The sequence below is a fragment of the Pleurodeles waltl genome, chromosome 3_1 (genome assembly GCF_031143425.1).
Source record: "Pleurodeles waltl isolate 20211129_DDA chromosome 3_1, aPleWal1.hap1.20221129, whole genome shotgun sequence".
In the NCBI taxonomy this organism is placed as follows: domain Eukaryota; kingdom Metazoa; phylum Chordata; class Amphibia; order Caudata; family Salamandridae; genus Pleurodeles; species Pleurodeles waltl.
In genome coordinates this window covers 974,116,110-974,140,994 of record NC_090440.1, presented here as the reverse complement: position 1 = coordinate 974,140,994, position 24,885 = coordinate 974,116,110, and the positions used below count along the sequence as shown (strand labels likewise).

Below are 24,885 nucleotides of genomic sequence, written 5' to 3'. Positions count from 1 at the left end.
TCCACTTTTAAAACAGCTATTTGTGAATAACTTGAAAAGTATACATGCAATTTTGATGATTTGAAGTTCCTTAAGTACTTACCTGCAATACCTTTCGAATGAGATATTACATGTAGAATTTGAACCTGTGGTTCTTAAAATAAACTAAGAAAATATATTTTTCTATACAAAAACCTATTGGCTGGATTTGTCTCTGAGTGTGTGTACCTCATTTATTGTCTATGTGTATGTACAACAAATGCTTAACACTACTCCTTGGATAAGCCTACTGCTCGACCACACTACCACAAAATAGAGCATTAGTATTATCTCTTTTTACCACTATTTTACCTCTAAGGGGAACCCTTGGACTCTGTGCATGCTATTCCTTACTTTGAAATAGCACATACAGAGCCAACTTCCTACATTGGTGGATCAGCGGTGGGGTACAAGACTTTGCATTTGCTGGACTACTCAGCCAATACCTGATCACACGACAAATTCCAAAATTGTCATTAGAAATTGATTTTTGCAATTTGAAAAGTTTTCTAAATTCTTAAAAGACCTGCTAGGGCCTTGTGTTAGATCCTGTTTAGCATTTCTTTTAGAGTTTAAAAGTTTGTTAAAAGTTTGAATTAGATTCTAGAATCAGTTTTAGTTTCTTAAAAAGTATTCCAACTTTTAGAAGCATAATGTCTAGCACAGATGTGAATGTGGTGGAACTCGACACCACACCTTACCTCCATCTACAGATGAGAGAGCTAAGGTCACTCTGTAAACTAAAGAAAATAACAATGGGGCCCCAAACCTACCAAAATACAGCTCCAGGAGCTTTTGGCAGAGTTTGAAAAGGCCAACCCCTCTGAGGGTGGCAACTCAGAGGAAGAGGATAGTGACTTGGAGGACAATTCCCCCCTACCAGTCCTATCTAGGGAGAACAGGGTCCCTCAAACCCTGACTCCTAAAATAATAGTCAGAGATGCTGGTTCCCTCACAGGAGAGACCAACACCTCTGAAATCACTGAGGATAGCCCCAGTGAAGAGGACATCCAGTAGCCAGGATGGCCAAAAGATTGGCTTTGGAAAGACAGATCCTAGCCATAGAGAGGGAAAGACAAGAGATGGGCCTAGGGACCCATCAATGGTGGCAGCAACATAAATAGGGTCAGAGATTCTCCTGACATGTTGAAAATCCCTAAAGGGATTGTAACTAAATATGAAGATGGTGATGACATCACCAAATGGTTCACAGCTTTTGAGAGGGCTTGTGTAACCAGAAAAGTGAACAGATCTCACTGGGGTGCTCTCCTTTGGGAAATGTTCACAGGAAAGTGTAGGGATAGACTCCTCACACTCTCTGGACAAGATGCAGAATCTTATGACCTCATGAAGGGTACCCTGATTGAGGGCTTTGGATTCTCCACTGAGGAGTACAGGATTAGGTTCAGGGGGGCTCAAAAATCCTCGAGCCAGACCTGGGTTGACTTTGTTGACTACTCAGAGAAAACACTAGATGGTTGGATTCAAGGCAGTGGTGTAAGTAATTATGATGGGCTGTACAATTTATTTGTGAAGGAACACCTGTTAAGTAATTGTTTCAATGATAAACTGCATCAGCATCTGGTAGACCTAGGACCAATTTCTCCCCAAGAATTGGGAAAGAAGGCGGACCATTGGGTCAAGACAAGGGTGTCCAAGACTTCAACAGGGGGTGACCAAAAGAAAGGGGTCACAAAGACTCCCCAGCAGAAGGGTGATGAGACAACCAAAACTAAAAATAGTAAAGAGTCTTCTACAGGCCCCCAAAAACCTGCACAGGAGGGTGGGCCCAGAGCCTCTTCACAAAACAATGGGTACAAGGGTAAAAACTTTGATCCAAAAAGGCCTGGTGTCATAGCTGTAAACAGCATGGACACCAAACTGGAGACAAGGCCTGTCCCAAGAAAGGTTCCACTCCAAACTCCCATCCAGGTAACACTGGTATGGCTAGTCTCCAAGTGGGATCAACAGTGTGCCCAGAGCAAATCAGGGTCCACACTGAAGCTACTCTAGTTTCTGAGGGTGGGGTGGATTTAGCCACACTAGCTGTCTGGCCGCCTAACATGCAAAAATACAGACAGCAACTCTTAATTAATGGGACTAGAATAGAGGGCCTGAGGGATACAGGTGCCAGTGTCACCATGGTGACAGAGAAACTGGTTTCCCCTGGCCAATACCTGACTGGAAAAACCTACACAGTCACCAACGCTGACAATCAGAAAAAAGTACATCCCATGGCAATGGTTACTTTAGAATGGGGAGGGGTCAATGGCCTGAAACAGGTGGTGGTCTCCTCAAATATCCCAGTGGACTGTCTGCTTGGAAATGACCTGGAGTCCTCAGCATGGGCTGAGGTAGAACTAAAAACCCATGCAGCAATGCTGGGTATCCCTGAACTGGTGTGTGTGAAAACAAGAGCACAATGCAAGGCACAGGGTGAAAAAGTAGAGCTGGAGTCTGGAAAAATGGCCCAGCCTACCAAGAGAACAGGAAAGTCAGTTGGGAAGCCAACTGCAACACAGCAAAAGAAAGGGAACCTCTCTTCTCAGGAAGAAGTTCTGCCCTCTGAGGGAACTGAGCCTTTGGAGCTTGAACCTTATCAGGTTGAGCTCTTAGGCCCAGGGGGACCCTCCAGGGAGGAGCTGTGTAAGGGACAAGAAACCTGTCCCTCTCTTGAAGGCCTTAGGCAGCAAGCTGCTGAAGAGTCCAAAGGCAAGAAAAATGGAACCCATAGGGTCTATTGGGAGGATGGACTCCTGTACACTGAGGCCAGAGACCCCAAACCTGGTGCCACTAGGAGAGTGGTAGTGCCTCAGCTGTTCAGAGAGTTCATCCTAACATTGGCCCATGACATTCCCCTTGCTGGACATTTGGGACAAACCAAGACGTGGAGAGGTTAGTCAACCACTTCTACTGGCCCAATATGTCCAACATGGTTAAGGAGTTTTGCCCTCTCCTGCCCCACCTGTCAAGCCAGTGGTAAGACAGGTGGGCATCCAAAGGCCCCCCTCATTCCACTTCCAGTGGTGGGGGTGCCCTTTGAAAGAGTGGGTGTGGACATAGTTTGGTCCACTGGAACCTCCCACAGCCTCAGGAAATATGTATATCCTGGTAGTAGTGGATCATGCTACCAGGTATCCTGAAGCTATTCCCCTTAGGTTGACTACTGCCCCTGCAGTAGCCAAGGCCCTCATTGGTATCTTTACCAGAGTGGGTTTCCCTAAGGAGGTGGTATCTGACAGAGGTACCAACTTCATGTCAGCATACCTAAAGCACATGTGGAATGAGTGTGGAGTGACTTATAAATTCACTACACCTTACCATCCACAAACTAATGGCTTAGTTGAGAGATTCAACAAGACATTAAAGGGCATGATCATGGGGCTCCAGAAAAACTCAAAAGGAGATGGGATGTCCTCCTGCCATGTCTGCTTTTCGCTTACAGGGAGGTGCCACAGAAGGGAGTAGGATTCTCACCCTTTGAACTTCTGTTTGGTCATCCTGTAAGGGGACCACTTGCCCTTGTTAAAGAAGGCTGGGAGAGACCTCTCCATGAGCCTAAACAGGACATAGTGGACTATTGTACTTGGCCTTCGCTCTAGAATGGCAGAGTACATGGAAAAGGCAACCAAAAACCTTGAGGCCAGCCAACAGCTCCAGAAGTTTTGGTATGACCAAAAGGCTGCACTGGTTGAGTTCCAACCAGGGCAGAAAGTCTGGGTTCTGGAGCCTGTGGCTCCCAGGGCACTCCAGGACAAATGGAGTGGCCCTTACCCAGTACTAGAGAGGAAGAGTCAGGTCACCTACTTGGTGGACCTGGGCACAAGCAGGAGCCCCAAGAGGGTGATCCATGTAAACCGCCTTAAGCTCTTCCACGACAGGGCTGATGTCAATCTGTTGATGGTAACAGATGAGGATCAGGAGGCAGAGAGGGAACCTCTCCCTGATCTTCTGTCATCAGACCCAAAAGATGGGACAGTAGATGGAGTGATCTACTCAGACACCCTCTCTGGCCAACAGCAAGCTGATTGTAGGAGAGTCCTACAACAGTTTCCTGAACTCTTCTCCTTAACCCCTGGTCAGACACACCTGTGTACCCATGATGTGGACACAGGAGACAGCATGCCTGTCAAGAACAAAATCTTTAGACAATCTGACCATGTTAAAGAAAGCATCAAGGTGGAAGTCCACAAGATGCTGGAATTGGGAGTAATTGAGCGCTCTGACAGCCCCTGGGCTAGCCCAGTGGTCTTAGTCCCCAAACCTCACACCAAAGATGGAAAGAAAGAGATGAGGTTTTGTGTGGACTACAGAGGGCTCAATTCTGTCACCAAGACAGATGCCCATCCAATTCCAAGAGCTGATGAGCTCATTGATAAATTAGGTGCTGCCAAATTTCTAAGTACCTTTGACTTGACAGCAGGGTACTGGCAAATAAAAATGGCACCTGGAGCAAAAGAAAAGACAGCATTCTCCACACCTGATGGGCATTATCAGTTTACTGTTATGCCTTTGGTTTAAAGAATGCCCCTGCCACCTTCCAAAGGTTGGTGAATCAAGTCCTTGCTGGCTTGGAGTCCTTTAGCACAGCTTATCTTGATGATATTGCTGTCTTTAGCTCCACCTGGCAGGATCACCTGGTCCACCTGAGGAAGGTTTTGAAGGCTCTGCAATCTGCAGGCCTCTCTATCAAGGCATCCAAATGCCAGATAGGGCAGGGAACTGTGGTTTACTTGGGCCACCTTGTAGGTGGAGGCCAAGTTCAGCCACTCCAACCCAAGATCCAGACCATTCTGGACTGGGTAGCTCCAAAAACCCAGACTCAAGTCAGGGCATTCCTTGGCTTGACTGGGTATTACAGGAGGTTTGTGAAGGGATATGGATCCATTGTGACAGCCCTCACTGAGCTCACCTCCAAGAAAATGCCCAAGAAAGTGAACTGGACTGTGGACTGCCAACAGGCCTTTGACACCCTGAAACAAGCAATGTGCTCAGCACCAGTTCTCAAAGCTCCAGATTATTCTAAGCAGTTCATTGTGCAGACTGATGCCTCTGAACATGGGATAGGGGCAGTTTTGTCCCAAACAAATGATGATGGCCTTGACCAGCCTGTTGCTTTCATTAGCAGGAGGTTACTCCCCAGGGAGCAGCGTTGGAGTGCCATTGAGAGGGAGGCCTTTGCTGTGGTTTGGTCCCTGAAGAAGCTGAGACCATACCTCTTTGGGACTCACTTCCTAGTTCAAACTGACCACAGACCTCTCAAATGGCTGATGCAAATGAAAGGTGAAAATCCTAAACTGTTGAGGTGGTCCATCTCCCTACAGGGAATGGACTTTATAGTGGAACACAGACCTGGGACTGCCCATGCCAATGCAGATGGCCTTTCCAGGTTCTTCACTTAGAAAATGAAGACTCTCTTGGGAAAGGTTAGTCTCATCCTCTTTCGTTTGGGGGGGGGTTGTGTAAGGAAATGCCACCTTGGCATGGTTACCCCCGGACTTTTTGCCTTTTGCTGATGCTATGTTTACAATTGAAAGTGTGCTGAGGTCTGCTAACCAGGCCCCAGCACCAGTGTTCTTTCCCTAACCTGTACTTTTGTATCCACAATTGGCAGACCCTGGCATCCAGATAAGTCCCTTGTAACTGGTACTTCTAGTACCAAGGGCCCTGATGCCAAGGAAGGTCTCTAAGGGCTGCAGCATGTCTTATGCCACCCTGGAGACCTCTCACTCAGCACAGACACACTGCTTGCCAGCTTGTGTGTGCTAGTGAGGACAAAACGAGTAAGTCGACATGGCACTCCCCTCAGGGTGCCATGCCAGCCTCTCACTGCCTATGCAGTATAGGTAAGACACCCCTCTAGCAGGCCTTACAGCCCTAAGGCAGGGTGCACTATACCATAGGTGAGGGTACCAGTGCATGAGCATGGTACCCCTACAGTGTCTAAACAAAACCTTAGACATTGTAAGTGCAGGGTAGCCATAAGAGTATATGGTCTGGGAGTCTGTCAAACAACGAACTCCACAGCACCATAATGGCTACACTGAAAACTGGGAAGTTTGGTATCAAACTTCTCAGCACAATAAATGCACACTGATGCCAGTGTACATTTTATTGTAAAATACACCACAGAGGGCACCTTAGAGGTGCCCCCTGAAACTTAACCGACTATCTGTGTAGGCTGACTAGTTTTAGCAGCCTGCCACAAACCGAGACATGTTGCTGGCCCCATGGGGAGAGTGCCTTTGTCACTCTGAGGCCAGTAAACAAAGCCTGCACTGGGTGGAGATGCTAACACCTCTCCCAGGCAGGAATTGTCACACCTGGCGGTGAGCCTCAAAGGCTCACCTCCTTTGTGCCAACCCAGCAGGACACTCCAGCTAGTGGAGTTGCCCGCCCCCTCCGGCCAGGCCCCACTTTTGGCGGCAAGGCCGGAGAAAATAATGAGAATAACAAGGAGGAGTCACTGGCCAGTCAGGACAGCCCCTAAGGTGTCCTGAGCTGAGGTGACTCTAACTTTTAGAAATCCTCCATCTTGCAGATGGAGGATTCCCCCAATAGGGTTAGGATTGTGACCCCCCTCCCCTTGGAGGAGGCACAAAGAGGGTGTACCCACCCTCAGGGCTAGTAGCCATTGGCTACTAACCCCCCAGACCTAAACACGCCCTTAAATTTAGTATTTAAGGGCTACCCTGAACCCTAGAAAATTAGATTCCTGCAACTACAAGAAGAAGGACTGCCTAGCTGAAAAACCCCTGCAGAGGAAGACCAGAAGACGACAACTGCCTTGGCTCCAGAAACTCACCGGCCTGTCTCCTGCCTTCCAAAGATCCTGCTCCAGCGACGCCTTCCAAAGGGACCAGCGACCTCGACATTCCTCTGAGGACTGCCCCTGCTTCGAAAAGACAAGAAACTCCCGAGGACAGCGGACCTGCTCCAAGAAAAGCATGCAACTTTGTTTCCAGCAGCTTTAAAGAACCCTGCAAGCTCCCCGCAAGAAGCGTGAGACTTGCAACACTGCACCCGGCGACCCCGACTCGGCTGGTGGAGATCCAACACCTCAGGAGGGACCCCAGGACTACTCTGATACTGTGAGTACCAAAACCTGTCCCCCCTGAGCCCCCACAGCGCCGCCTGCAGAGGGAATCCCGAGGCTTCCCCTGACCGCGACTCTTTGAAACCTAAAGTCCCGACGCCTGGGAGAGACCCTGCACCCGCAGCCCCCAGGACCCTGAAGGACCGGACTTTCACTGGAGAAGTGACCCCCAGGAGTCCCTCTCCCTTGCCCAAGTGGAGGTTTCCCCGAGGAATCCCCCCCTTGCCTGCCTGCAGCGCTGAAGAGATCCCGAGATCTCTCATAGACTAACATTGCGAACCCGACGCTTGTTTCTACACTGCACCCGGCCCGCCCCCCGCGCCGCTGAGGGTGAAATTTCTGTGTGGACCTGTGTCCCCCCCGGTGCCCTACAAAACCCCCCTGGTCTGCCCTCCGAAGACGCGGGGTACTTACCTGCAAGCAGACCGGAACCGGGGCACCCCCTTCTCTCCATTCTAGCCTATGTGTTTTGGGCACCACTTTGAACTCTGCACTTGACCGGCCCTGAGCTGCTGGGTGTGGTGACTTTGGGGTTGCTCTGAACCCCCAACGGTGGGCTACCTTGGACCAAGAACTGAACCCTGTAAGTGTCTACTTACCTGGTAAAACCTAACAAATACTTACCTCCCCTAGGAACTGTGAAAATTGCACTAAGTGTCCACTTTTAAAACAGCTATTTGTGAATAACTGAAAAGTATACATGCAATTTTGATGATTTGAAGTTCCTAAAGTACTTACCTGCAATACCTTTCGGAATGAGATATTACATGTAGAATTTGAACCTGTGGTTCTTAAAATAAACTAAGAAAATATATTTTTCTATACAAAAAACCTATTGGCTGGATTTGTCTCTGAGTGTGTGTACCTCATTTATTGTCTATGTGTATGTACAACAAATGCTTAACACTACTCCTTGGATAAGCCTACTGCTCGACCACACTACCACAAAATAGAGCATTAGTATTATCTCTTTTTACCACTATTTTACCTCTAAGGGGAACCCTTGGACTCTGTGCATGCTATTCCTTACTTTGAAATAGCACATACAGAGCCAACTTCCTACAGTGGGCATTAACTCCTGCCCCACCTGGACATTCCTCTGTGGACTGGACTCTGGCCCCTTGTTTTGCAGGTCCTCTTCACCTGGAATCCACCCTTGGGTTCCACTGGTGCTGTCCTGATTCTGCATTTTCCAAATGCGACTTCCCATGTTAGCCTATGGGTAAACGGGTAATTTACCTCTCTGCACACAGCAGCTGGGGATCTTCTAGTACATACCTTTTGGGGTTCCACTCTCTCCCAACACTTGTCTAACTACACATACACTTGTGGTGGGGGGGGACCCGTTCGCATTCCATTTAGTTATATGGTTTGGCCCTCCTATAGGGCCCTTGCTAATTTGTTCTTCCGAATTACTTACCTGTGTATATTAGTTGTGTTCATACTTCCAGGGGAAGTTTACCAGTGGTAGTCTAGTTTGGTGTGCCTGTAATAAAGTACCTTTATTTTTGCAACACTGTGTGGTTCCTTTCAAGTGTGGTAAGTGACGGTGTGACTACTGTGGTATTGCAAGTGCTTCACATGACTTCTAGATAAGTCTTGGGTGCTCACCACAGCAACTATAGAGAGCCCTGGCTGCCTAGAAACTGTAACACTCACTAATAGGGCTTTGCTTGGACCAGTATTAGATGCAAACACCATAGATGTCTACCACACACTGGGCCAGCTTCCTACAAGGATGACATCCTGGGGAGTTTTTAATGTGGAAGTGCTCACAGGAGGGTACTTGTTTAGAGGCCTGAGGTCAAGGATGGGTCTGAGAGACCCGTCCTTTTTGGGGATCAGGTAGTATAGGGAGTACACCCCTCTTTTTCACGGTGTTGTGACGACACAGATTCTATGGCCTCCTTTCTGAGTAGTGCATGCACTTCCTCATTGAGAAGACGCTGATGTTCTAGAGCGAGTCTGTGTCTGCAGGAGTGATGCTTGGTTGTGTTTATAAGAGTTGTAGGCAAGACGCCTCTGCTATAACATCTAGAACCCACTTGTCCGAGGTGATCAGCGCCCAACAGGGCAGAAACTGCTGCACCCTTCCCCCTGACATGTGTTACATGGATGGGGGAAAAGGGTAAGGGAGTCACTGTTTTGCAGATGTGGCCCTTTTGGGGGCTGTGCCTTTCCCTCTACCACAGCCTTTATTGACATTGTATCCTCCCCTATAGTAACCCAGTGAGGGGCGTTTGCTGCTGTTGGTGGTTGGGAAAGGATGTGGATGCTTTTGGAGTGGTGGTTTTGGTCCACCATGGAATTATGATCAACGAAAGGAGCTGTGACCCATGGAGGGAGTCTGCAGGGAACTCAGGGCTCTGTTTCAGAATCCTCAATCTTTTCCAGTATCTGGTCAACTTGCAGGCCTACGAGATGTTCACCACTGAAAGGCAAGGTTTACGCCATGGTTTAGCCGGCTATAGGTCTGATCTGCATCACATGGAGGATCCACAGCATACCCATCCCATGGACCAACATGTGGTTGAGTGCGTCACAGGGGTCGTAGGGAGACCTAGGGCTATGACCTCCAAACCCTAAAGCAGGGAAACCCTGAGGAGATCCTGGTGGATGGTGCATTGATAGCAGCGGGGAGACTGGTCAGTGGTGTAGTGAAGAGGTTCGGGGAGGTGAATTGCGAGGTAGAAATAGTGATGGCAGTGATGTGCCCTTATCGTGCTTCAATGGTTTTTAAGGGCCATATCCAAAGGTGGAATTATGGCCTTTTCAAAAGTCAATTTTGAGTCTTTGGCCTGAGGAACAGATTCAGCCAATATTCAGCCAGTTTCAGGCTGAATATGAATTTGCTGCTGCCTGGGGTTCAGTTCCTCTTATAGCCGCTGGAGGAAAGGTTGTTCCTGATTGTAGGAGGTTGGCTCTGTATGCACTATTTCAAAGTAAGGAATAGTATGCACAGAGTCCAAGGGTTCCCCTTAGAGGTAAGATAGAGGCAAAAAGAGATAATACTAATGCTCTATTTTGTGGTAGTGTGGTCGAGCAGTAGGCTTATCCAAGGAGTAGTGTAGGAAGTTGGCTCTGTATGTGCTATTTCAAGTAAGGAATAGCATGCACAGAGTCCAAGGGTTCCCCTTAGAGGTAAAATAGTGGTAAAAATAGATAATACTAATGCTCTATTTTGTGGTAGTGTGGTCGAGCAGTAGGCTTATCCAAGGAGTAGTGTTAAGCATTTGTTGTACATACACATAGACAATAAATGAGGTACACACACTCAGAGACAAATCCAGCCAATAGGTTTTGTTATAGAAAAATATATTTTCTTAGTTTATTTTAAGAACCACAGGTTCAAATTCTACATGTAATAGCTCATTTGAAAGGTATTGCAGGTAAGTACTTTAGGAACTTTAAATCATAAAAATTGCATGTATACTTTTCAAGTTATTGACAAATAGCTGTTTTAAAAGTGGACACTTAGTGCAATTTTCACAGTTCCTAGGGGAGGTAAGTTTTGGTTAGTTTTACCAGGTAAGTAAGACACTTACAGGGTTCAGTTCTTGGTCCAAGGTAGCCCACCGTTGGGGGTTCAGAGCAACCCCAAAGTCACCACACAGCAGCTTAGGGCCGGTCAGGTGCAGAGTTCAAAGTGGTGCCCAAAACACATAGGCTAGAATGGAGAGAAGGGGGTGCCCCGGTTCCGGTCTGCTTGCAGGTAAGTACCCGCGTCTTCGGAGGGCAGACCAGGGGGGTTTTGTAGGGCACCGGGGGGGACACAAGTCCACACAGAAATTTCACCCTCAGCAGCGCGGGGGCGGCCGGGTGCAGTGTAGGAACAGGCGTCGGGTTCGCAATGTTAGGTCTATGAGAGATCTCGGGATCTCTTCAGCGCTGCAGGCAGGCAAGGGGGGGGATTCCTCGGGGAAACCTCCACTTGGGTAAGGGAGAGGGACTCCTGGGGGCCACTTCTCCAGTGAAAGTCCGGTCCTTCAGGTCCTGGGGGCTGCGGGTGCAGGGTCTCTCCCAGGCGTCGGGACTTTAGGTTCAAAGAGTCGCGGTCAGGGGAAGCCTCGGGAATTCCCTCTGCAGGCGGCGCTGTGGGGGCTCAGGGGGGACAGGTTTTGGTACTCACAGTATCAGAGTAGTCCTGGGGTCCCTCCTGAGGTGTTGGATCGCCACCAGCCGAGTCGGGGTCGCCGGGTGCAGTGTTGCAAGTCTCACGCTTCTTGCGGGGAGCTTGCAGGGTTCTTTAAAGCTGCTGGAAACAAAGTTGCAGCTTTTCTTGGAGCAGGTCCGCTGTCCTCGGGAGTTTCTTGTCTTTTCGAAGCAGGGGCAGTCCTCAGAGGATGTCGAGGTCGCTGGTCCCTTTGGAAGGCGTCGCTGGAGCAGGATCTTTGGAAGGCAGGAGACAGGCCGGTGAGTTTCTGGAGCCAAGGCAGTTGTCGTCTTCTGGTCTTCCGCTGCAGGGGTTTTCAGCTAGGCAGTCCTTCTTCTTGTAGTTGCAGGAATCTAATTTTCTAGGGTTCAGGGTAGCCCTTAAATACTAAATTTTAAGGGCGTGTTTAGGTCTGGGGGGTTAGTAGCCAATGGCTACTAGCCCTGAGGGTGGGTACACCCTCTTTGTGCCTCCTCCCAAGGGGAGGGGGTCACAATCCTAACCCTATTGGGGGAATCCTCCATCTGCAAGATGGAGGATTTCTAAAAGTTAGAGTCACTTCAGCTCAGGACACCTTAGGGGCTGTCTGACTGGCCAGTGACTCCTCCTTGTTTTTCTCATTATTTTCTCCGGCCTTGCCGCCAAAAGTGGGGCCTGGCCGGAGGGGGCGGGCAACTCCACTAGCTGGAGTGTCCTGCTGGGTTGGCACAAAGGAGGTGAGCCTTTGAGGCTAGCCGCCAGGTGTGACAATTCCTGCCTGGGGGAGGTGTTAGCATCTCCACCCAGTGCAGGCTTTGTTACTGGCCTCAGAGTGACAAAGGCACTCTCCCCATGGGGCCAGCAACATGTCTCTAGTGTGGCAGGCTGCTGGAACTAGTCAGCCTACACAGACAGTCGGTTAAGTTTCAGGGGGCACCTCTAAGGTGCCCTCTGGGGTGTATTTTGCAATAAAATGTACACTGGCATCAGTGTGCATTTATTGTGCTGAGAAGTTTGATACCAAACGTCCCAGTTTTCAGTGTAGCCATTATGGTGCTGTGGAGTTCGTTGTAAACAGACTCCCAGACCATTATACTCTTATGGCTACCCTGCACTACAATGTCTAAGGTTTTGCTTAGACACTGTAGGGGCACAGTGCTCATGCACTGGTACCCTCACCTATGGTATAGTGCACCCTGCCTTAGGGCTGTAAGGCCTGCTAGAGGGGTGTCTTACCTATACTGCATAGGCAGTGAGAGGCTGGCATGGCACCCTGAGGGGAGTGCCATGTCGACTTACTCATTTTGTTCTCACTAGCACACACAAGCTGGTAAGCAGTGGGTCTGTGCTGAGTGAGGGGTCTCTAGGGTGGCATAATACATGCTGCAGCCCTTAGAGACCTTCCCTGGCATCAGGGCCCTTGGTACCAGAGGTACCAGTTACAAGGGACTTATCTGGATGCCAGGGTGTGCCAATTGTGGAATCAAATGGTACCTTTTAGGTGAAAGAACACTGGTGCTGGGGCCTGGTTAGCAGGGTCCCAGCACACTTCTCAGTCAAGTCAGCATCAGTATCAGGCAAAAAGTGGGGGCTAACTGCAACAAGGGAGCCATTTCCTTACACAAGCCCCCCCCAGCCCACAGGCCAGGAGACTCAGCCAAAGCTGGAAGAGTCTTCCTAGTCTGTCAGGCGAGGAAGAGTAGAGGAAATAGGCTGGTTTGTTGCAGGGCCTACTCTGCCTTACATCCTCCTGTTCAGGTCATTCCCTCTGGGGAACTGACCCACTTCCACAGTGATAGGACCTAGTCTGAACTGCCTCTTGTCTGTGCTTTTTATGTCTTTACCCATTCTCTCTATTTTGAGGTCAGAGGTATCCACCTCTGCTAATCTTATCTTAGCTAGGGTCACCCCTAGCTTACCCAAAGAGGTTACCCAGAGCTGGAGTAACCCCACCATGACCAACAGGGTCAGGGGGCCTAACTTGTTATTTGGCATGGGGTCAGACCACCATGCCAAGGATAGTGCAGCCATAAAGGCTAACACCCAGCAGAGGCCACTGACAGCTGTCAGTGCCCAGAACCACACCTTTAGCTCTTCACCTACAAGGGAAGGGGCTAAGTTACAGGCTTCTTTGGGTTCAGGGTGCCTGTCTGCTGTATTAGAGTGGGGGGTTACCACATCTTGTAGTAAACACCCTTCTTCCACTCTTTCTTCTGTTAGCTGAGGAGCCACCCACTCAGGCTTAACAGTTGCCTGACTAGCCAGGACTTCTTGTGGGTCAGGTTGGATTTTATCAGAGCCACTTTTGGAGTTCTCCCCCACTGGAGCAGAACCTCCTTGCTTGCTGGAACCTTTGGCTAAAGGTTGTCCACCTTTCCTACTCTGTTTCCTTTTCTTTTTCTTCTGGGGCCTACTTGCATTTACTGCAGAGGTAGGCACTCCAGAATCCTTGGGAGAGGACTGGCCCTGGACCAGTTCTTCTCTTAGGCTCTGACTAACCTCTGGGTAGTCATTTCCAAGGAGACAATCAAGGGGGAGGTCTGTACTGACTACCACCCTTCTCCAGCTAAAAAGTTCCACCCACTTCTATGGGCACAAAAGCCACAGGCCTATTAGTGACCCTGTCTGGGCTAACTCTTACTCTGGCAATCTCACCTGGGATGTACTGGTTTGAGAACACCAGCCTGTCATGCACAATAGTGTGACTGGCACAAGTGTCTCTCAGGGCAGTGGCTGGGATTCCATTTCACCTGTAGGTGGTGGAAGTGTCTACTTCCCTCTGAATCTCCAACTCACCTGTTGGGCCCTTTTTCCAGTTGAAGGCTATGAAGACCTCCTCATCTGAGGAGTCATCCCCAATGGCTACACTGGTCACCCCCTGGGATTTTGCTAGGGGGTTTGTTTTTGGGACAAGAAGTGTCCTTGGTGTGGTGCCCTGTCTGTTTACAGTTATGGCACCATGCCTTAGTGGCATCCCAGCTCTTACCCTGGTACCCACCTTTGTTTTGGGTGTGTCTCTGGGCCCACCCACCTGGTCTGGTTATGGGGGCCTACAGGGGACTCTTTTTCTTTGTTTTCTAGTGTCACCCACTTTCTCCTGGGAGGCTTTGTAACCCCTTTCTTTTGGTCACCCCCAGTGGAAGTTTTGGTTACCCTAGTCTTGACCCAGTGGTCTGCCTTCTTTCGCAATTCTTGGGGAGAAATTGGACCTAGGTCTACCAGATACTGATGCAACTTTTCATTGAAGCAGTTACTTAAAATGTGTTCTTTCATAAACAAATTATAAAGCCCAACATAGTCATACACTTCATTTCCAGTTACCCAACCATCCAGTGTTTTCACTGAGTAGTCAACATAATCAACCCAGGTCTGGCTCGAGGATTTTTGAGCCCCCCCTGAATCTAATTCTATACTCCTCAGTGGAGAATCCAAAGCCCTCAATCAGGGTACCCTTCATGAGGTCATAAGATTCTTGCATCTTTTTTAGAGAGTGTGAGGAGTCTATCCCTACACTTTCCTGTGAACATTTCCCAAAGGAGAGCACCCCAGTGAGATTTGTTCACTTTTCTGGTTACACAAGCCCTCTCAAAAGCTGTGAACCATTTGGTGATGTCATCACCATCTTCATATTTTGTTACAATCCCTTTGGGGATTTTCAACATGTCAGGAGAATCTCTGACCCTATTTATGTTGCTGCACCATTGATGGGTCCTAGGCCCATCTCTTTTCTTTCCCTTTCTATGGCTAGGATCTGTCTTTCAAAGCAATCTTTTGGGCCATCCCTGGCTAACTGGATGTCCTCTTCACTGGAGTTATCCTCAGTGATTCAGAGTTGTTGGTCCCTCCTGTGAGGGAACCAGCATCTCTGACTATTATTTTGTGGAGTCAGGGCTTGAGAGGCCCTGCTCTCCCTAAATAGGACTGGTAGGGGGGAATTTTCCTCCAAGTCACTATCTTCATCCTCTGTGTTGCCATCCTCAGAGGGGTTGGCCTTTGCAAACTCTGCCAACAGCTCCTGGAGCTGTAGTTTGGAAGGTCTGGGGCCCATTGTTATTTTCTTTATTTTACAGAGTGACCTTAGCTCCCTCATCTTAAGATGGAGGTAAGGTGTGGTGTCGAGTTCCACCACATTCACATCTGTACTAGACATTATGCTTCTAAAAGTTGGAATACTTTTTAAGAATCTAAAACTGGTTCTAGAATCTAATTCAAACTTTTACAAACTTTTAAACTCTAAAAGAAATGCTAAACAGGATCTAACACAAGGCCCTAGCAGGTCTTTTAAGAATTTAGAAAACTTTTCAAATTGCAAAAATCAATTTCTAATGACAATTTTGGAATTTGTCGTGTGATCAGGTATTGGCTGAGTAGTCCAGCAAATGCAAAGTCTTGTACCCCACCGCTGATCCACCAATGTAGGAAGTTGGCTCTGTATGTGCTATTTCAAAGTAAGGAATAGCATGCACAGAGTCCAAGGGTTCCCCTTAGAGGTAAAATAGTGGTAAAAAGAGATAATACTAATGCTCTATTTTGTGGTAGTGTGGTCGAGCAGTAGGCTTATCCAAGGAGTAGTGTTAAGCATTTGTTGTACATACACATAGACAATAAATGAGGTACACACACTCAGAGACAAATCCAGCCAATAGGTTTTGTTATAGAAAAATATCTTTTCTTAGTTTATTTTAAGAACCACAGGTTCAAATTTAACATGTAATATCTTGTTTGAAAGGTATTGCAGGTAAGTACATTAGGAACTTTGAATCATTTCATTTGCATGTATACTTTTCAAGTTATTCACAAATAGCTGTTTTAAAAGTGGACACTTAGTGCAATTTTCACAGTTCCTGGGGGAGGTAAGTTTTTGTTAGTTTTACCAGGTAAGTAAGACACTTACAGGGTTCAGTTCTTGGTCCAAGGTAGCCCACCGTTGGGGATTCAGAGCAACCCCAAAGTCACCACACCAGCAGCTCAGGGCCGGTCAGGTGCAGAGTTCAAAGTGGTGCCCAAAACGCATAGGCTAGAATGGAGAGAAGGGGGTGCCCCGGTTCCGGTCTGCTTGCAGGTAAGTACCCGCGTCTTCGGAGGGCAGACCAGGGGGGTTTTGTAGGGCACCGGGGGGGACACAAGCCCACACAGAAATTTCACCCTCAGCAGCGCGGGGGCGGCCGGGTGCAGTGTAGAAACCAGCGTCGGGTTTTCAATGTTAGTCTATGAGAGATCAAGGGATCTCTTCAGCGCTGCAGGCAGGCAAGGGGGGGCTTCCTCGGGGAAACCTCCACTTGGGCAAGGGAGAGGGACTCCTGGGGGTCACTTCTGCAGTGAAAGTCCGGTCCTTCAGGTCCTGGGGGCTGCGGGTGCAGGGTCTTTTCCAGGCGTCGGGACTTAGGTTTCAGAGAGTCGCGGTCAGGGGAAGCCTCGGGATTCCCTCTGCAGGCGGCGCTGTGGGGGCTCAGGGGGGACAGGTTTTGGTACTCACAGTCGTAGAGTAGTCCGGGGGTCCTCCCTGAGGTGTTGGTTCTCCACCAGCCGAGTCGGGGTCGCCGGGTGCAGTGTTGCAAGTCTCACGCTTCTTGCGGGGAGTTGCAGGGTTCTTTAAAGCTGCTTCTTGAAACAAAGTTGCAGTCTTTTTGGAGCAGGTCCGCTGTCCTCGGGAGTTTCTTGTCGTCGTCGAAGCAGGGCAGTCCTCAGAGGATTCAGAGGTCGCTGGTCCCTTTGGAAGGCGTCGCTGGAGCAGAGTTCTTTGGAAGGCAGGAGACAGGCCGGTGAGTTTCTGGAGCCAAGGCAGTTGTTGTCTTCTGGTTTTCCTCTGCAGGGGTTTTCAGCTGGGCAGTCCTTCTTCTTGTTGTTGCAGGAATCTAATTTTCTAGGGTTCAGGGTAGCCCTTAAATACTAAATTTAAGGGCGTGTTTAGGTCTGGGGGGTTAGTAGCCAATGGCTACTAGCCCTGAGGGTGGGTACACCCTCTTTGTGCCTCTTCCCAAGGGGAGGGGGTCACAATCCTAACCCTATTGGGGGAATCCTCCATCTGCAAGATGGAGGATTTCTAAAAGTTAGAGTCACCTCAGCTCAGGACACCTTAGGGGCTGTCCTGACTGGCCAGTGACTCCTCCTTGTTGCTTTCTTTGTTCCCTCCAGCCTTGCCGCCAAAAGTGGGGGCCGTGGCCGGAGGGGGCGGGCAACTCCACTAAGCTGGAGTGCCCTGCTGGGCTGAGACAAAGGGGTGAGCCTTTGAGGCTCACCGCCAGGTGTTACAGCTCCTGCCTGGGGGAGGTGTTAGCATCTCCACCCAGTGCAGGCTTTGTTACTGGCCTCAGAGTGACAAAGGCACTCTCCCCATGGGGCCAGCAACATGTCTCGGTTGTGGCAGGCTGCTGGAACTAGTCAGCCTACACATATAGTCGGTTAAGGTTTCAGGGGGCACCTCTAAGGTGCCCTCTGGGGTGTATTTTACAATAAAATGTACACTGGCATCAGTGTGCATTTATTGTGCTGAGAAGTTTGATACCAAACTTCCCAGTTTTCAGTATAGCCATTATGGTGCTGTGGAGTCCGTGTTTGACAGGCTCCCAGACCATATACTCTTATGGCTACCCTGCACTTACAATGTCTAAGGTTTGGCTTAGACACTGTAGGGGCACAGTACTCATGTACTGGTGCCCTCACCTATGGTATAGTGCACCCTGCCTTAGGGCTGTAAGGCCTACTAGAGGGGTGACTTATCTATACTGCATAGGCAGTGTGAGGTTGGCATGGCACCCTGAGGGGAGTGCCATGTCGACTTACTCGTTTTGTTCTCACCAGCACACACAAGCTGGTAAGCAGTGTGTCTGTGCTGAGTGAGGGGTCCCCAGGGTGGCATAAGATATGCTGCAGCCCTTAGAGACCTTCCCTGGCATCAGGGCCCTTGGTACCAGGGGTACCAGTTACAAGGGACTTACCTGGATGCCAGGGTGTGCCAATTGTGGAATCAAAAGTACAGGTTAGGGAAAGAACACTGGTGCTGGGGCCTGGTTAGCAGGCCTCAGCACACTTTCAATTCAAAACATAGCATCAGCAAAGGCAAAAAGTCAGGGGGTAACCATGCCAAGGAGGCATTTCCTTACACTGATCCTCGGAGGTGACGGAAGATAGTGCTCTGGATGTTGATCTCCTCATAGTTAAGTGACTCTTATAGACTATTGGCGCCGAGCTGAATTTCAGTTCTTAAGTCTTTGGCACCAAGGTCGACTTCAAGGATAGTTGTGAGGTTGAACCTTAAGAGCATGCAGAGGTGGAAGGGCCATGCTTTGACGCAGAGTGGAGTACTTCCATTTGCCCTGACTCAGTATCTCAGTGCCAACCATAGACGTGTGGCAGTAGCGAGCCAGAGGCGTCGTGGCTGGCCTATGAGCGCAATGCTTGACCCTATTGAGGGTTATGAATGGCTTCCGAGTAGTGTTGGGAGATGGAGGATAGTGCAGCTGTACTCCCTGCAACTGCCTTGGCAAAAGGACGCTGGGATGGTGGAGGCTCGTGGGAGGTCAAGTTCCCTCCGGCTCTGAAAGTTGGATCTCTGCCTCGGAAGCTTCTGGCTGTTGCTCAGCCTTGCTCTCCTGTTTTTTCGGAATAAATCTGGTGTGTCTTCCAAACATCAGGACACCATGGATGCCAAAGCAAGGCAACAATCCCAATGGTATCAAAGAGTCTTTTTTATTTCCAAAGGCGAGACACGCCGACCAAGAGCCCTCCTGATGGTCTGCGAACAGACAAACGTTGCAAATCTGATGAAGGTCTGTCCCAGGGTACTTTGCTTGACACTTGTGGCAGTATCAGAACGGAGTCCTTTCCATTAAGAGCACATTCTACGATGTTGAGAATTGGAAGAAGACCCGAAGGGGCACCAAAGTAGTCGACAACGGAAGCCAAGGAGAGACAACTCGCAAGATAGGAAATGATGAAGATGCACTGTTTCTCCAACCGATTAAGTAGAGGAATCGAACCCAGTCAGAATGCCACACGGTTTAGACCTGGTGCTCGAGGGGGCATGTCTGAACCAGGTAGCAGAGAAAAACACAATCTTACTAAGGAGCTGATGCCCATCCTCATTACCAGCAATAGTTAGAGTCATGGTAGCTCGTGAATCGAAAAGACTTCCTCGAAGAACAACATGCACACGTCTGAGCACAACATTAGATGGCAACAGTATGCACAGTATGTGCATCTACACCTATACATGCCATGACTGACTGATAGATAGGAGAGTCTCATGGAAATCTCGGAAAGCACTAATAGCAGTTTGCATGCTTTAAGCTGTTTGTTACCTGATTCCGGGCATAGGACCCATTTGACTGTGAGGTGTAGATGCCGGTGTTGGAGGCTTCAGATCATCTGTCATGGAACTGCCAGTAGACTGGGGTGTCTGGGGACCTTGCATTGACCCAGATCCAGCTGTTTTAAGGAGAGAATATGTGAGCAGATTCCATGAATATGTGTATCATTTCAAAAATCATCTCACAAGGCATGAATATCAAGCATGCAGATATTTCATACATGTAGTTCAATATTACAAAGGATAACAATCTAAACACAAAAACAAAATCTAAAGATGGAATTGAAAGTAGATCTCAAACCTCATAGCAGTGAAGCAATAGACGCGCACAGAGAAGACATCCACTTACTTTTTCTGTTTAAATACTACAAACGATTCCTAATGCAACCACTTGGTGCAGCATACTTCTCAGAACATTTATCTATAAAACCATGTCGCATGGGATTGTGCCACTAGCTGCACACAGGTTTAAGGGAAGAGACTGCAAAGGTAGCTAGGACAGTCAGTAGCAAACATTAAAATTAGTTATTTAAAGGCCAAATGGTGTCAAAAAGGCAGTTGATTTGGTTTACAGCCTCCTGATATAACAGATTTACTTACCAGTAGGAGTAGTTTTGCAGATTGATAAGATTTCTGTGCATTATTCCACCATCTAGTGGTTGGGTCAGAAATTGTCTTTTCCCTTCTCTCTCATTTTTTTTTGTTCATCGCCGACCATCTTTTGGTGGTATGTCATCCCCATGTGTAACGTCAGACCGCACCCCAGATGTTCCTGTCTGTAGTCGCCATCTTTGGATTATTTTTTAATTTCTTCTTTGGCATACCTACTTATTTCATTCTTTCCCACATGATTGTAACATCTCTCACTTCCGGGGATTTAGCTGGGTCGCCTGTGAATCCAGAAAACTCTTCAAGATGCAAAATTACGCCTACTGGTAAGTAATGATTTCATTTTGCAGCACGAATCCTTCTCTGGATTCACATGCTGTGCATTAGATCATGTAGCGGTATCCCTCCTGTGGGATGGCTGGGATGAAATGTTAGCAACAGGTGTTGCAGTACTTTTTGTCCCACCTGTGCTTCCTTGTTCACTTGGATATCCACACAATAATGCCTAGGAAAAATGTGTGGTGATGCCCATATTGCTGCTGTTTTTCCGTGCTAAGTGCACTCTTGGGGGTGTGGGCACTGTTACACCTGTTCCAGAATAACAAGGCACAATTGTTTCCACAAGAAATCTTGAAATTGTTCCCTTGGTTACTATGGAGCCCTTGTTTGCTTTGGCAAATGAGACACACAACTGATTTCCTTAGCAAAACATTTTTGTATCTTGTAGATAGTACATTAAAGCCCGCCTTACATCCAACCTGTTTAGGGCTCTTTCTGTATGTGTCTTTAGTTCTTAGAAGAATGGTAGCTGAATACTTTGCTTAACATGAAACTGGGTTATCACCTTTGGCAAACTGTGGTTTTGTTTTGAGTACCACTCTGACACTGTGTATTTACAGGTATCGTTCCTGAATTTGCTAAAGCTTGCAAGTCGCTTACTCTGCATAACGGTGTGACTGCGATTAGGAACTGTCTTGAGCGTTTATGATTTTAAGTCTCTTTTGGGCAAAGCTTCAAAGGGCACTGTCATTAACAGCATTAGCACATTATTTAGGTTCCACAATGGTGCTGGAACTGATATAGGTGGAGCAATTCTCTTTGCCCCTTCTAAGAATCTCCTCACCACTGGGGATGTGAACAAGCTGTTATCTGAAGAGCTCCTGGTGTTAGTCTGGTACACAAGAGAGGAGTGAGATAGAGGTATGTTAGCAACATTTCTTGTTTGTTCTCGTCTTCAAATATTTGTTGCTAGAGCACCACTGAAAGTATCTGTAAGGAAATGCCTCCTTGTCATGGTTACTCCCTGACTTTTTGCCTTTGCTGATACTATGTTTTGATTTGAAAGTGTGCTGAGGCCTGCTAACCAGGCCCCAGCACCAGTGTTCTTTCCCTAACCTGTACTTTTGTTTTCACAATTGGCACACCCTGGCATCCAGGTAAGTCCCTTGTAACTGGTACCCCTGGTACCAAGGGCCCTGATGCCAGGGAAGGTCTCTAAGGGCTGCAGCATATCTTATGCCACCCTGGGGACCCCTCACTCAGCACAAACACCCTGCTTGTCAGCTTGTGTGTGTTGGTGAGGACAAAACGAGTAAGTCGATATGGCACTCCCCTCAGGGTGCCATGCCAACCTCACACTGCCTATGCAGTATAGATAAGTCACCCCTCTAGCAGGCCTTACAGCCCTAAGGCATGGTGCACTATACCATAGGTGAGGGCACCAGTGCATGAGCACTGTGCCCCTACAGTGTCTAAGCCAAACCTTAGACATTGTAAGTGCAGGGTAGCCATAAGAGTATATGGTCTGGGAGTCTGTCAAACACGAACTCCACAGCACCATAATGGCTACACTGAAAACTGGGAAGTTTGGTATCAAGCTTCTCAGCACAATAAATGCACACTGATGCCAGTGTACATTTTATTGTGAAACACACCCCAGAGGGCACCTTAGAGGTGCCCCCTGAAACTGTATCCAACTATCTGTGTAGGCTGACTGGTTCCAGCAGCCTGCCACACTAGAGACATGTTGCTGGCCCCATGGGGAGAGTGCCTTTGTCACTCTGAGGCCAGTAACAAAGCCTGCACTGGGTGGAGATGCTAACACCTCCCCCAGGCAGGAGCTGTAACACCTGGCGGTGAGCCTCAAAGGCTCACCCTCTTTGTTACAGCACCACAGGGCACTCCAGCTAGTGGAGTTGTCCGCCCCCTCCGGCCACAGCCCCACTTTTGGCGGCAAGGCCAGAGGAAATAATGAGAATAACAAGGAGGAGTCACTGGCCAGTCAGGACAGCCCCTAAGGTGTCCTGAGCTGAGGTGACAAACTTTTAGAAATCCTCCATCTTGCAGATGGAGGATTCCCCCAATAGGGATAGGAATGTGACCCCCCCCCTTTGGGAGGAGGCACAAAGAGGGTGTACCCACCCTCAGGGCTAGTAGCCATTGGCTACTAACCCCCCAGACCTAAACACGCCCTTAAATGAAAATGTCACTTACCCAGTGTACATCTGTTCGTGGCATTAGTCGCTGCAGATTCACATGTTTGGCACAGTCCGCTGCCTGGTGTTGGGCTCGGAGTATTACAAGTTGTTTTTCTTCGAAGAAGTCTTTTTGGTCACGGGACCGAAGGACTCCTCCCTCCTCGGCTCCATTGCGCATGGGCGTCGACTCCATCTTAGATTGTTTTCCCCGCAGAGGGTGAGGATGGAGTTGTTTGGTATAAATAGTGCCCATGCAATGGAGTGAATATGTATGTACGTTAAGAGTTTCTAATAATTATTTACAAATGTTCAGATGTTTAAGATTTATGATCTACTTCTAAACGGCTACAGGCTTCCCGGGGAGGTGGGAGGGTACATGTGAATCTGCAGCGACTAATGCCACGAACAGATGTACACTGGGTAAGTGACATTTTCAGTTCGATGGCATATGTTGCTGCAGATACACATGTTTGGCATAGACTATAAAGCAGTTACCTCCCCTAAAAGCGGTGGTTTAGCCTGTAGGAGTTGAAGTAGTTTGGAATAATGTTCTTAGTACAGCTTGGCCCACTGTAGCTTGTTGTGCATTTAGTACGTCTACACAGTAGTGTTTAGTAAACGTATGAGGCGTAGACCAGGTTGCAGCCTTACATATTTCGCTCATAGGAATGTTTCCTAGAAAGGCCATTGTAGCACCTTTCTTTCTGGTTGAGTGTGCCTTTGGTGTAATAGGCAATTCTCTTTTGGCTTTAAGATAGCATGTTTGAATGCATCTGACTATCCATCTAGCAATGCCTTGTTTAGAGATTGGATTTCCTATGTGTGGTTTTTGAAAAGCTATGAACAGTTGTTTTGTTTTCCTGATTAGCTTTGTTCTGTCAATGTAATACATTAGTGCTCTTTTGATGTCTAATGTATGTAGTGCCCTTTCAGCCACAGAATTTGGTTGTGGGAAGAACACTGGCAATTCTACTGTTTGATTTAAATGGAATGGTGAGATTACTTTTGGCAGAAATTTTGGATTTGTTCTTAGAACTATTTTATTGTTGTGTATTTGAATAAATGGTTCTTGTATGGTAAATGCCTGTATTTCACTTACTCTTCTGAGGGATGTGATTGCAATGAGAAATGCGACCTTCCAGGTTAGATATTGCATTTCACAGGAATGCATGGGTTCGAAAGGTGGACCCATGAGTCTTGTTAAGACGATGTTAAGATTCCATGAAGGAACTGGTGGTGTTCTTGGTGGTATAATTCTTTTTAGCCCTTCCATGAATGCTTTAATAACTGGTATTCTAAATAGAGACGATGAATGAGTAGTTTGTAGGTAAGCAGATATTGCTGCGAGGTGTATTTTTATAGATGAAAAAGCGAGATTTGCTTTTTGCAAATGTAGTAAGTATCCTACTATGTCTTTAGTAGAGGCATGTAATGGTTGTATTTGATTGGCATGGCAGTAGTAAACAAATCTTTTCCACTTAGATGCATAGCAGTGTCTAGTGGAAGGTTTTCTAGCTTGTTTTATGACCTCCATGCATTCTTGTGTGAGGTCTAAGTGTCCGAATTCTAGGATTTCAGGAGCCAAATTGCCAGATTCAATGATGCTGGGTTTGGATGCCTGATCTGTTGTTTGTGTTGTGTTAACAGATCTGGCCTGTTGGGTAGTTTGACATGCGGTACTAGTGAAAGGTCTAGTAGAGTTGTATACCAAGGTTGTCTTGCCCATGTGGGTGCTATCAGTATGAGTTTGAGTTGGTTTTGACTCAACTTGTTTACTAGATATGGAAGGAGAGGGAGAGGGGGAAAAGCGTACGCAAATATCCCTGACCAACTCATCCATAGAGCATTGCCTTGTGATTCGCGGTGTGGGTACCTGGATGCGAAGTTTTGGCATTTTGAGTTTTCTTTTGTTGCGAACAAATCTATCTGGGGTGTTCCCCAAATTTGAAAGTACTTGTTCAGAACTTGGGGGTGAATTTCCCATTCGTGGACTTGTTGGTGGTCTCGCGAAAGGTTGTCTGCTAGTTGGTTTTGTATTCCTGGAATAAATTGTGCTATTAGGCGAATGTTGTTGTGAATCGCCCACTGCCAAATTTTTTGTGTTAGGAGGCACAATTGTGTTGAGTGTGTTCCTCCTTGTTTGTTTAAATAATACATTGTTGTCATGTTGTCTGTTTTGACAAGAATGTATTTGTGTGTTATTATGGGTTGGAAGGCTTTTAACGCTAGAAATACTGCTAACAGT

The 24,885-nt window shown here is 47.9% G+C and overlaps 1 protein-coding gene across 2 annotated transcripts in view; it reads right to left on the bottom strand.

Annotated features, from left to right (window-relative positions):
* The window catches only part of ARID1A (AT-rich interaction domain 1A), a 593,039-nt gene that overhangs the window by 187,656 nt on the left and 380,498 nt on the right, over positions 1-24,885 (bottom strand). For both annotated transcript variants that reach the window (XM_069224049.1, XM_069224050.1), the window contains exon 13: positions 19,547-19,673. In XM_069224049.1, coding sequence (XP_069080150.1) covers positions 19,547-19,673 — 127 coding nt within the window. The remainder of the gene's footprint in view (positions 1-19,546; positions 19,674-24,885) is intronic.